Source organism: Melopsittacus undulatus, chromosome 11 (genome assembly GCF_012275295.1).
Source record: "Melopsittacus undulatus isolate bMelUnd1 chromosome 11, bMelUnd1.mat.Z, whole genome shotgun sequence".
Lineage (NCBI taxonomy): Eukaryota > Metazoa > Chordata > Aves > Psittaciformes > Psittaculidae > Melopsittacus > Melopsittacus undulatus.
The window spans coordinates 9,102,404-9,114,830 of NC_047537.1; the positions used below are offsets into that span (position 1 = coordinate 9,102,404).

The 12,427-nt window shown below is 43.8% G+C and overlaps 1 protein-coding gene across 1 annotated transcript in view; it reads right to left on the reverse strand.

Annotated features, from left to right (window-relative positions):
- The window catches only part of CACNA1B (calcium voltage-gated channel subunit alpha1 B), a 288,836-nt gene that overhangs the window by 48,177 nt on the left and 228,232 nt on the right, over positions 1-12,427 (reverse strand). The window contains 4 exon segments of the mRNA XM_034067574.1: positions 1,138-1,339; positions 2,238-2,375; positions 3,480-3,640; positions 6,205-6,301. Coding sequence (XP_033923465.1) covers positions 1,138-1,339; positions 2,238-2,375; positions 3,480-3,640; positions 6,205-6,301 — 598 coding nt within the window.

Genomic DNA, 12,427 nt, shown 5'->3' on the forward strand with positions numbered 1-12,427 from the left:
GCTCACTTCAGAAAACACTGCCAGTTCCTCCTGACATGCAATTGTAGAAAGCAGAGGATTGGTAAAGATGTCATTTGTGCTTAAAAACTATTGGGAAACTCAGGTATGTTCTCACACACAGCAAAACCTCTGTAGCTAACAACATTACACAGAATGTGAACTGAACTCTACCAACAAATTAACCAGCAAATATCACTGTGTGAACTCCCAAAGACCCCCCTTAGTTCCCTATTTCTGTACATTATTATAAGCATAACACTAGATAAAAATTGATTTCTATCCACAGGAACTTTTAATTCTGGAGCATTTTCTCGGCTTGGATTTAGGTAAGAATTCAAAAGTTACTGCAAAAATACTTCCTGCTCAGTTTAAGAATAACATGAGTAAAACACCTTTAAATATTCTGCTTTATTTTGGACAAATAGACAAACAATGCACTAAATAACAACTGAGTAATAAGTCATCTCTTTTCATCAACAGTCAGGTTCCAGCTTCAAAATAAATGAAAAGAGATGGGTTTTAGTACAACAGATCATTGGGGCTGTGGGACCCCAGACAAAGGATGTTGCAGATGCTAAACATCTGATGGGTTCAGGAGGAAACGGCACATCCATCAAAGAAAGATACACTAAACAAATCCATGTCCAACTTGGGGTGTTCCTGAGCCTCATATATGTTTGTCCTGGTCTTACACTCTTCCCAAGGCACCTGCTTTTGGCTGCTCTCAGGACACCATCTCAACCAGGCACAAAACCAGCCTGGTGAGAGGAGCTTTTCTTTAGGAGTTGCAGCAGCCATAGTTCAGTTTGATTTCTGGTGACTGGCTTCTAAAAGGCCAAAGATTTCCTTTCACACCTACATGCTTGAGCTAACATGCAAGTCTACCTTCACTGTGAAGCAGAGGTGTGGTTCATAGGGATGTGTTACAGTGCTTGCTAATGTGAGGCACTAGGGGCTCTCCCTCATTTTGTGCAGAAGCTGAAACAGTCTGTATTTGGTCTCTACACCATACCCCCTCAGAACACCATAACCCCTCAGATACTCCTCTAAAGTCACTTAAGGCATGGGAGGGATAAGGAGTGGGTTTGCACCAGGATCAAGGTGCTCTGAGCCCCCAGATTCAGAAGACACGGGTACCTCGTTTTTCTCAAGGCTGCACTCTGACATCACTTTATCTCCTTGCTCTTGGAAGGTGATGATGATTAATGCCACAAAGATGTTCACAAAGAAAAAAGGGAAGACAACAAAATACACCACGTAAAAGATAGACATTTCCATTCGGTAGCCAGGGCTGGGGCCCTGTTCCTCGTAGGTGGCATCCACTGAGTGCTTCAGCACACTGCAATCAAGGGCAAAGAGAGAAGAAAAGTCAATGAAATTAGTGTGAAGCACCAATGACACACTGATAGCCACTCACTGGCTTTCACTCGTGCAAAGGGTGTTCTCCATATGCCCAGGTCAAACTCATTCCCATTGTTATGGCTGGGAAGAATTTGTCCTTGAGGATATTTTTAGGGAAACCCTTTCTGTTTTCACCATTCTGTCAGAATGATGGAGATTTGCTATGTACAGATCCATTTATCCCCTTGGCCAAGGGGAGAGGATACAGTTAGATCTGGCTTTTCTTTTCAGATCAACAGGGATGAAAAGTAAGGGTAGGAAAAGAAATGCAGTGATGATCTCCAAGTAGGGGAACACACTGAGGGACTGGAAAAGGAAGACTGGTGCTGTGTGCTTTATTTATCTTACGAAACAGTTGAACATGAAGGACAGGGAAGTCCTGCCATGGAGAAACCCTGACCATGATTTGTACTCCATGTGTCACAGCAGAAAAGTGTGCCAAAATAAAGTTGTATGCTGAACAGTAAACGTAACTTCGGTACCGTCATACCCAGCATACTTTCAGCATAGGTCACAACACTCTTTCCCCCTCTTTTTCTTACATTTCCATTATCAATTGGTACACCTGAGGAATGCATGCAAATCCAAAACACTGGAGCGAGCAAGCTACTAAGTACTGAATACCACCTAAACATCCTTGTGCAAGCTCAGAGGAATGGCAAGGAGAGCAGAGCCCTGCTGCCGATTCACCCAATAATCACACAAGGGGAAATAAAAGCTTAGCTGGGAAGAGACTGTTCTTATTACACAGGTCACTGCTGCTTACGTGACCCTCAGAGCTGTGGAAAGATACCATTACCTCCATGATCACTGACCCTGGAGCCCTGTGTACTCACGTTGGCCACCCTTCTCCTGTGGAGACAGTGAAGAGTGTGAGCAGAGCCCAGAGCACGTTGTCGTAGTGGAACTCGTATTTTTTCCATTCCCTGGGCTGTGCCTCCACCTCATCTTTTTCATAATCGAGGTACTGACCCCTAGGAAAAAGCAGCAACTCAGATTGAGAGAATTCAACCCAATCGACGCTTCACCTGACTCATGGATCATGGAAAAACCCCAGGAGCAGAGTCCGGCTGTGCTAGGTATTAAAGACAAATAAAGAGATAGCCCCTAGGTTTGTAACAGAAGTAAAGGGCTTATTCAAGGCATTCTGAGCCACAGGAGCTGAACTGGGGTCTAAAAATGAAAGAAATAGTAATCAGGACATTCATTCATTAAGCAAAGCCAGGAATTAAGAGCATGCTGACCCACAGAATACTGTGCTGCTCAATAGGGAAAAGACTCTGGTTCCTACTTCTGTATTGGACCTGTCCTTATGCTCTAAGGAACCTGGCACCTGCAGAGTTCCCCTCCAGCCTACAACATACGTTCTTCAGTAATTTCACTTTCCTCTCTGTAATTTCACATTCCTTTCTGTAATGTATTCATCTGCTGTATTGCAAACAAGAGCTGCAGCAAGTCTCCACATCTATTGCACACATGGATGTGGTCTCACCAGGAATGGGACCTGCACTTGTCAGGCAGCAGAAGAGGGGTAACAAAGGCAGACATGGGCAGTGCTGAAGATGTGGTTTGGGCACCAGTTAAAAAGGCAAGTGAGAAAGATGCGTGTTGTGGCAATACACTGTGACAGTGTGCTGCAAAGGACAAAGCACGATAGGGCTTTTAAGATATTCAAGTACTGTCCCCTTTTCCAGCTAATTAAGAGCTCTCTAACTTCCTACCAACTCACTTCTGATTATTTATTCATTCTGCTTTTCTAATTCATATGAGCCCAAAGAATCAAGGCAGCAGGTAGAAAGGAGTCACACCACCCCTTCAAAAACCCCTTAGCTTAAAATCACACCCTCACTGGGGAAGCATCCTGCTCCCCTTCATCATTAAGCATCTGATAGATCAGAGCCAAGAGTAATGCAGCCGTTAAAACAACAAAAGGAAGAGTTCACTTCTAGGGTAATTGTGCTGAAGCACTGCTCTTACTTACAGGAGACTCATCAAGCTCAGCAGATACCCAGCTGAAGCTTTGGGGCAGTCAGGGAGCTGCTGCTGCCAAAGCAAAAGTGGGATACCCCCAGCCATACCTGCAGTCCTTCTCCAGCTCCTTTGACTCATCAGTGCAGTAGAAGAACCTGCCTTTGAAGAGCTGCACAGCAATGACAGCAAAAATGAACATGAAGAGCATGTAAACGATGAGGATATTGAGGACATTCTTCAGGGAATTCACCACGCAGTCAAAGACAGCCTGGGGATGGAGGAGAACAAGGTTAAAGGGTTGAAAAGAAGGAAAAGCGTGTCTAATACCTTGGCATCTGGCATGTAATTGCACCCAGGGGTAATGACCCAACCTACAACCCATGGGTGTCTTTATGAACTTCCATACCAAATGTTTGATCAAGAGTCATGCTCCAGCTGTGAGAAATAACACCACAAACTTCTTATATCTCCTGCTTTCTTCATGAATTTGACTGTGCCACTCAACAGTCTGGTGCTGCCCATTGAGTTGCATTAGTCTTAAGCAAAAGTGCCCCATCCCTGGCAGAGTTCAAGGCCAGGCTGGACACAGGGGCTTGGAGCAAGCTGCTCCAGTGGAAGGGGTCCCTGCTCGTGGCAGGGGTTGGAACTGGATGAACTTCAATGTCCCTTCCAAACCAAACCAGGCCATGGAAGTCATAGAATCATAGACAATTATGAAATGTAAAATGCACTTCAGTTTAATTTACTCCCAGTTATCAGACAAGTAAAGCTTCATCAGATATGTGACTTGTTGAATAATAAGGACAATATACCAAATACAAATCAAATCCTTCAAATAACATTTCTCTTATGAACTGTCTTTCAAAATAAAGTGACTAATCCAGACAGCATATGTCACTTTTGAACTCCCTGTAAAGTACTTCTCAAATACATTTATGGTGTGGTTATTAGTCACTGATTCATTGTCATTTGCAGTTTAATTTTAGTCTGAGATGTTTGTCATAATAATAGAAACAGAGCAGTTTTACTGCCCAAGCACGGGGCTTGTACAATACTGCTCCTGTTTCTCTGAATGGAAGTGAATAATTCACAAAATTGCATTCCTGATGCTACCCAGAAATCCTGATTTAAAACACTGGAAATATCTCTAAATCTCCCCATTAATCTTGTTGATTACTGCATACAAGACAATGTTCAGGAAAAAAAGTGAATTACAGAATTGTGAAGACTTTTAGTCATAGAAATGTCTAGGTTGGAAAAGCCCTTTCAGCTCATCCAGTCCAACCATTCCCAGCACTGCCAAGGCCACCCCTAACCCATGGCACTGAGGCCTCGTCTCCACGGGGTGTGAACACTTGCAGGGATGGTGACTGCAGCCCTGCCCTGGGCAGCCTGTTCCAATGCCTGAGCACCCTCTGGGGCAGGAATTGTTCCTCAGCTCCATCTAAACCTGCCCTGGTGCAGCTTGAGGCCGTTTCCTCTTGTCCCATCCCTTGTTCCTTGGGAGCAGAGCCCAGCCCCTCCTGGCTCCATCCTCCTGTCAGGCACTTGTAGGGAGCCATCAGGTCCCCCCTGAGCCTTCCCTTCTCCAGACTGAACCCCCCAGGTCCCTCAGATGTTCCCCATCTCTCTTGTGTTCCAGGCCCTGCACCAGCTCCATTGCCCTTCTCTGGCCTTGCTCCATCACCTCAAGGTCTCTCTTGTAGGGAAGGGCCCAGAACTGAAAAGGGTTCAGTTCACAAACCTTATGAATATGACTTCTGCTTCACATAAAGAGCTTTGAATGCTTCTCTAGAAGTGGTAAAATTACTCTGTAAAACGGCTTGAAAATAAGGAAGACATTCAATAAAAATCATTCAGCACCCTGAGGTACTGTCGACTGATTTATGACCTAAAAGCTGCACATTTCAAACTTCTAAACAACTAAAGACCATTGTTCAACATTACTCCTCCTTATCTATTGAGGTAAATACAGTATGCATAAAACCACATAAAATCATTTAAATGTGAATAAGTAAGGACAAAAGCAAATCTATAGAACAGCCAATCCTGGTTTTTACGTGTCACTATGCAGCACCAGGGTTTGTCAGACATAGTTTCACCATTGCAAATGCACCCATTGCTTTTTTCCCCATCTCTCACAGAAAAGAGCATGCAAGCAGTGATGCCACATGAAGATTTCTCCAATAGGTGTTCAAGAGTTGCAGAAATCGAATTGAATTGAATCTTGTAGCTCCTTCCATTCTCTGCTTCCAGGGGCTGGCTGTACCTCAAAGTGTTTGTGAATAAGTAATCACAGGCCATTACTTTAATTTTACTGTATAACAGTATCCTAGAGATGAAAGGGTACTGCTGAAAACCCTGTGTTATATATCCTTTTAAAGAAAAGATAAACAGAGTTAAAGTCCTCGTACAGCAATGATACTTCTCTTTAGACGGATTGTGGAATATCTTGCAATGTTAATGTGAAGTTCTCTAGGGAAAGCCAAACACTCCAAAATCTGTTTTCTCCTGTATCATTTCTAAGAGCATCACACTCATGAACTGTAATTTAATTTATTTGCTTTTTTTTTTCCTTTTTCCTTTTTTAGAAGTTTGATTTTTAATGTGGGTTCACAATAATTCATAATATTGCACACAGTGTTTGCAAAAGAAACAAGTGTTTGACATTTGCTAAACATCTGCATGGCTATTTTTATAAATCTGGCAAAGAGATTAACTGCAATGAAATAGAAGGAACAGAAATAACTTGCAATAAGTTTAGTCCATCAGCTTCCCCTCAGATCAGTTGTAAACCTCCAGGGAAGGAAAGAGTTGTGGTTATTCTCTAACCTTTAGTTTTGGCAGCCGTTTAATGGTCTTCAGGGGTCTTAGGACTCGCAGAACTCGCAGTGACTTGATTGTGTTGATGTCCTTGCCTTTGGTTCCTCTGCAAAGAATAAAAGGCACAAGAACAACAGAGGGAATAGTTTGGTCCTCAGGTCATTAACTACAGCATCTATAGGTTCCCAGTGTGGTTTTGGCTGTGGAATTGATTTGGTCTGGGGGGCTTTTGCAGGTTTTGGTTGCTATCCTCACCACAAACGCAGACTGTCCTAGTGAGGACTGCAGATGAACGCCCACTCGAGGCATGTTCATCACCTCACAGGAGGAAGGTTGTGGGCCCTGCAGCATTCAGCCACACGTGCTCTCCAGCTTTCACTCCCTTCCCAGCTCCTCACCGAGCATCACCCAGGAACTGGTCACCTTCCTGCCCCAAATTCCCACCCAGTCAACAGGCAGAGCGAGGGCAGCAGCGACCTTCGGCTGCAGCCACCAGAAGAGGCTCAGTGCACCCATCCCAGCCTCAGGCAGGAGAAGTGGGAAAGTCACACTTGGCTCTCCTGCCTCCCAGGCACCTGGGTGAGGCAGGAGGATGTTCCTGTGTCCTTTTGGGAACACTGTGTCTAGACAGGCAGACAGAGACCAGAGGGAAGTGGAGACTTCATGGTGAGGGACAGAGCTCTCCTGGGGACCAGAGCTGCTCCATGCTCATACGCTCATCCTCAAGTCTCTCTTAGAAGACATGCTACCAAACCCATGCGGGAACATGTAATATGACAGCATATTACATGCCTGGAACAGTGCTAGGGAGCTTCCCACTTACACATGCAGGTGCTGTAAGTCACATTTTGGTTTTAGTTTTTGTTAAACATGAGTGCAAGACTTGAGACCGTTCCTGTTGTTACCATTAAGAGGATTTTAGGGGAAGGATAGAGTTCCTTTCCTCATGCACTTCCAAAGTAAAATAAAAAAGACATGGTTATATCTCCTTCCAACCCAACAGCAAAACAATGACATTCCCCTTCATTTCTTATGGAGTGAAAAATGGGATGAAAATCTTTAACAGAGTTTTAATCATGACTAGAGATTTGGGTCTGAGACTGTATTGAGGTAACACAGGTGTGAATGAATAACACATGGAATAGATGCTGATATACCTATTCTATGCTCTTCCAGTTTGCTAAACATTACTCTTCAACAGCAAAGCAATAGAAATGCAAGTAACCCAAGAGACCCACAGGAGATGTGCAGGTAGTGGACACAAAGCTTCCACCACCCTGCTAGCAGCCAGCCCTGGGCATGATGCTAAGGGATAAGAGCCAAGAGTGGAAGAAACCATCTAGTTCTATGGCTGGGCCTTGCTCAGCCCTGGAAGGTGCCCTTTTGCAATCTATCTGCTTCTGAAAGACTGATAACTCAGTGCTAATACTGTGCTACTCAAAACTTGCGCTGGATCTGAATCTGTAACCTAGAATCACACATTCTTGTCTCCAATCTGGTCTCTTTCTCCAATTACCAGTCACTGCACTTGGCCTGAAATGCAATAAGCAGTGAAACACAAGGAATTTTTGGAGGGCTGTGGGCTGCATCCCCATGACTTAGACACAGAACACAAGCTGCCTTTGCACATGATTTAATAGGAATGGAGGGTGGAGGAAATAGGATGGAGATTTACCTGTCCTCTCCCTACCTCATCATTCAGGGCTGCTTTAGAACCATTTTAATCATGTCTGACTGCTGGCACAGCTGTAAATCCAGGTGATTGAGCTGATACCCACAGAGTTACATGACTGATTTTATGCCACAAAGTAACTATTATATATTTAAAAGAAATAATTTTTCATTCTTATTACAAACACTTTAATCTGGTTGAGATGCAGCAGACACTGCCAACACACCTTTTACTGGTTTTCTCTTCAAGTTTCAGCACAAATGAAGATCTGGCCCATGTTTGGCTTTGTTAACTTGCTTCCAACCAGCTCCTAGCAAGCAATGATCCTGCATGGGCACTGCAGCCACCTCCTTGTCACCATAGCCTCCAGCTGAGCTGCCCGAACTGGAGCTCATCTGCTCCTCAGGAAGCTGTGTCAGATCCTCAGCAATACCCTGGCTGCAAAACTATCTGTTCAGCCTCTTGAGGAGGACATTTGGTGACAGAAGGAAAGTAGAATGGGAAATAGGTAACCGGGACTGAGATATCACCTAGCACAGCCAGCCAGCCTGTGCCCATGGCTGACGGTCACACAGCCTATGTCTATTAACCTGGCTGTCCCTCCTTGTCCCTTCACCCTCTGGAAGTCCAAGAAAATTGCTTGGGTTTCTCCATGCTCCCCAGCCATTTGGAGTTCAACTCCAAATAAGGCAAGGGAGAGAGGGTGAAGAGATGAGAGCTGAGAGAAATAGAGGTGAGAAGAGAGTGAAGGGTTAAGGGGCATGTGGTTGAGGCAGCAGGATTAAAAAAAGAGGAGGGATACATTGGTCCAGAGCTGTATTCAATTCTTGATCATTTGTGGCCATGTTTCTGGTTTGCAGGTTACCACACAGAGCCCCAGCTTAGCAGCACAGCACTGGCAGGGAGCAGCTGAGCTAGTAAAACTCAGGAGTCATTATCTGGGTTCAAACAGAACCACAGAATATTTTGCATGATGTCTTCCAGTGCTCCTGATTCCAGGAAACCTTCATACCTATCTTCTATACTGCCATGCATCTGTGCTAAATAACAACTGTACTAGTAAGGCCTCATGGAAAGGAAGTTCAAGACACAAACAGAGACTTCTTGGTTCTGAAGGAGCAAGCTTGAGTCTCATAGGGTTGGCTCCAAGCCTGAAGCAACAACCTCTGTGGGCTTAATATATCTAGGAAGGATAAACAGACCCACTGGGGACTAGTGGATAGGTGGGACAGAGCAAATCCTCCCTCTTGGGTCTATGAGAGAACCTGTTTTTCCTTCACAAGGGGTTGCATGTGGATGATGGCACCGAGAGCCTGGAGGTGAACAGCAGACAGCTCCGGTTTTACTAAATTCCTTCTGCCCGAACAAAGGTCATGAGAAAGGGTTGACTTATTATTTTCCCCCCTTTCAGGCACCTAAGCAAATAAAGAACACAACCAGTTAAATGTTAATGGGATTTAAGATCTCAGTCACATATTGATCCTGAGAAATCATTCTGATTTCTTGCCGCAGTGAGGTTCCTCTATAGCAGAACATAACAGTGAGGTTTCTTCTGTAGGACTGGTACTCTGAACTGTAGTGATGCAGATTGCATTTTAACTAAATGGATCTTCTGCAGCTACTAGAACTTATCAGATAAAACCTTAGGGGTTGTTTTCAGTATTTTTAAGAACCCTTCTGCCAATACTGATTTATACACCACTCTAAGACAAACCCAGATGTCCCACAAAATAAAAGGTCCAGATGGAACTAGGATGCAGTCAAAGGGTGTATTCAAGCACACATTTGACCAGAATATTTCTCACAACAGAAATAAATGGTTCTGAAAGGAACAAGATCTTAGATGACTGCAGAATAAGAACTGCAAAATTCAGAAGAGATAAAGAGAGCAAACAGGAGCCCAGTGGCTTAAAACAAGAGAACACCACAAAAAATTAAATTGCATTAGGCCAGTTCTAGTTCTGTAGGGGGGCAGTTTGCTGCTATTTAAAACATTAAAAATATTTTAAAGGAGCTTGACACAGCCTTTTTTTTCCTTTAATAAATAAAAGATCCTTTAAAAAATTAATAGCTCTTTAAAATGGAAGCTTCTTGTTTCTGTTGCTCCTATCAGCACCTCTGATTTCACGTGACATGGGTGTCACAGACTCATACCATCAAATATTCAGTCAGGTGGAGTCACAACCTTGTGCAATTGCCTGAGATCCCCAGGGCAGAACATGAATTCACAGAATCATAGAATGGTTTGGGTTGGAAGGGACCTTCCAAAGCTCATCTATTCCAACCCCCTGCAATGAGCAGGGACATCTTTAACTGGATCAAGTTGCCCAGAACCACATCCAGCCTGGCCTTCAGTGTCTCCAGGGATGGAGCATCCACCACCTTTCTGGGCAACCTGTTTTAATTAAAACCATCACCTTGTCCTAGTGCAACAGGCCTTGCTAAAAAGCTTCTCCCCATCTTTCTTATAAGCCCCTTTTAAGTGCTGAGAGGCCACAATAAGGTCTCCCCAGAGTCTTTTCCAGGCTGAACAATCCCAACTCTCTCGGCCTTAAATTCCTCCACCAAAGACTAAATGAGGTCACACAACTCTGCCCAAGCACAAAGCCACCCTCCTCCAGGCTCTAAATGATCTGGTTTCCTAGATGGAACAAAGAAACAAGTGCCCACTTTCCTGGTCCATATCCTTGTGTCCATTTTATTGCATCTCTGACTTATCTGTTACAGAGGAGCCAACCCATCTCCTTCCCTGCTCGGAATCACAGCATGAGAAGATGCAGCTCCTCCTCCTCTTCAATCCCCAAAGCAAATCTGTGCTGTACTGCACCAACACCACCACTTCCACCTCCTTTCAGATGGTTAAATGCAACTTTTGCTACTTCCTCCTTTACAAATTGCCCCTGCCAATGTCTCTAAAAGCTCTCTACACTGTTCTCACGTCAAAGACTGCTCACTAGTGTCAGAGGATGACAGCCTGAATCCCAGTTGAGTCACACTGCCCAGATTGCGCAAAATTAGTCCTGAAGCTTCTAGCACTGTTAATGCAGTTTAGAGATGCAGTCTTCTAAGAATAAAATTGCTTCTTTAAACCTCATTATTAGGATTTTCCTGAATTGCAAGCTCCCATATTAATAATGCTATCCCCTCAAATCTTTTCTGTACAATATATCTCCTTATCATGGTTTCTGACTCTCTGGTCTAATTTGCTTTCTAGTCTGCTTCTATCCTCTGTTTCAGGAAAATTAGGATGAATGGGGTTTGTTAAGGGGAAATACGTTTCACTGAATAATGAGTAATAAAGGCACAAAGGAGTCGATGCAATGGGTGGAACATGGTTTGTTTCCACAGTGGCAAGTGTGTGTACACACGGTTGACAGGCATAACAGTGCAGCAAGAGACAGGAATAACATATTACCCCATGAAACTCCTAGAGAGAGATTCCAGCAAGAAGAAGACAAAGAAAGAGCAGAGTCAATGACAAACAGAAAGGTAAAGCTATACAGTGTCCCCCATGCACACAGAGATATGGGCTGCCAGATATTCCCATCCCCTGTCCCACACCCACCAACTCCATCTTCATAAAAACAAGCAAGGAAGCAACAAGTTGGCTGTACAGGATATTGCCACACATCCCCCATGGTGCATTAGCCCTTTACCTGACAAGACAGGGTGAAAATCTACCTCCCTCCTCCTGACACTTTGGGGGACAATAACCTTGGTTGCTTGGCAAATACTGCTTGCTTTTCCAAAGAGCTGTGTGAAAATCTGTGCAGCTCAGCCACCTTTCTGTGGTGGAAAATGTAAAAATGCAGTCTCTTTTGACTGTTCATCAGCTATTTCTATTGAACAAATACAGTTTACACCTGAGGCTGACAAATTTTGATGCCAAATTTGCTAGCTTGCTTTAAGCTCCTCTAATTCTACTTCCCTGAAGACCAAAACATGTCTGTATGTTTGTGGCATGTTTAGAAAAAGACAGGAATTTCTGTTTGAAATACATTGTTAAATAGAAGACATTATTTTATTATCATCATCATTGGTATTACTGATGTTTCTAGCATCTCACTGGGGCCTTATTTAAAAGTGTATTTACTGCTTTGAAGTACAGTCAAGCACAGAAGAGCTCCTAAACAGCTCCAGGCACAAAGCAGACTGATAGCTGCTTAGAGAGACTGAGATGGATTTTATGAACCTTGCAGCAGCCACTGATACTATCTCATATGCCTAAACAAATAGTCTACTGCAATATTCCAGATGGATGCATTTCCAGATGGAAGCTTTCAGGAAGCTCTGTTTTTCCTGTGTTTTCAGTGACATGTCTATTCAGGAAGAAGTTGATTCATATCACCTTCACTGAACACCAATGAGGTCAAGAACATGCATGAATTAAATCCCACCCACTGAGTGGCAATCCCGTATTCTTGCAAACAACCTGGTGACAGCCACATTAAATATGTTTTTACAGTGACACTGATGCTGAGCGACAGGTCTGGAGTGTTTGCTAGGAAAAATGCTACTAATAAAATGGGGAAGATTACTCAGATTGCTCTCCAAAAGCTC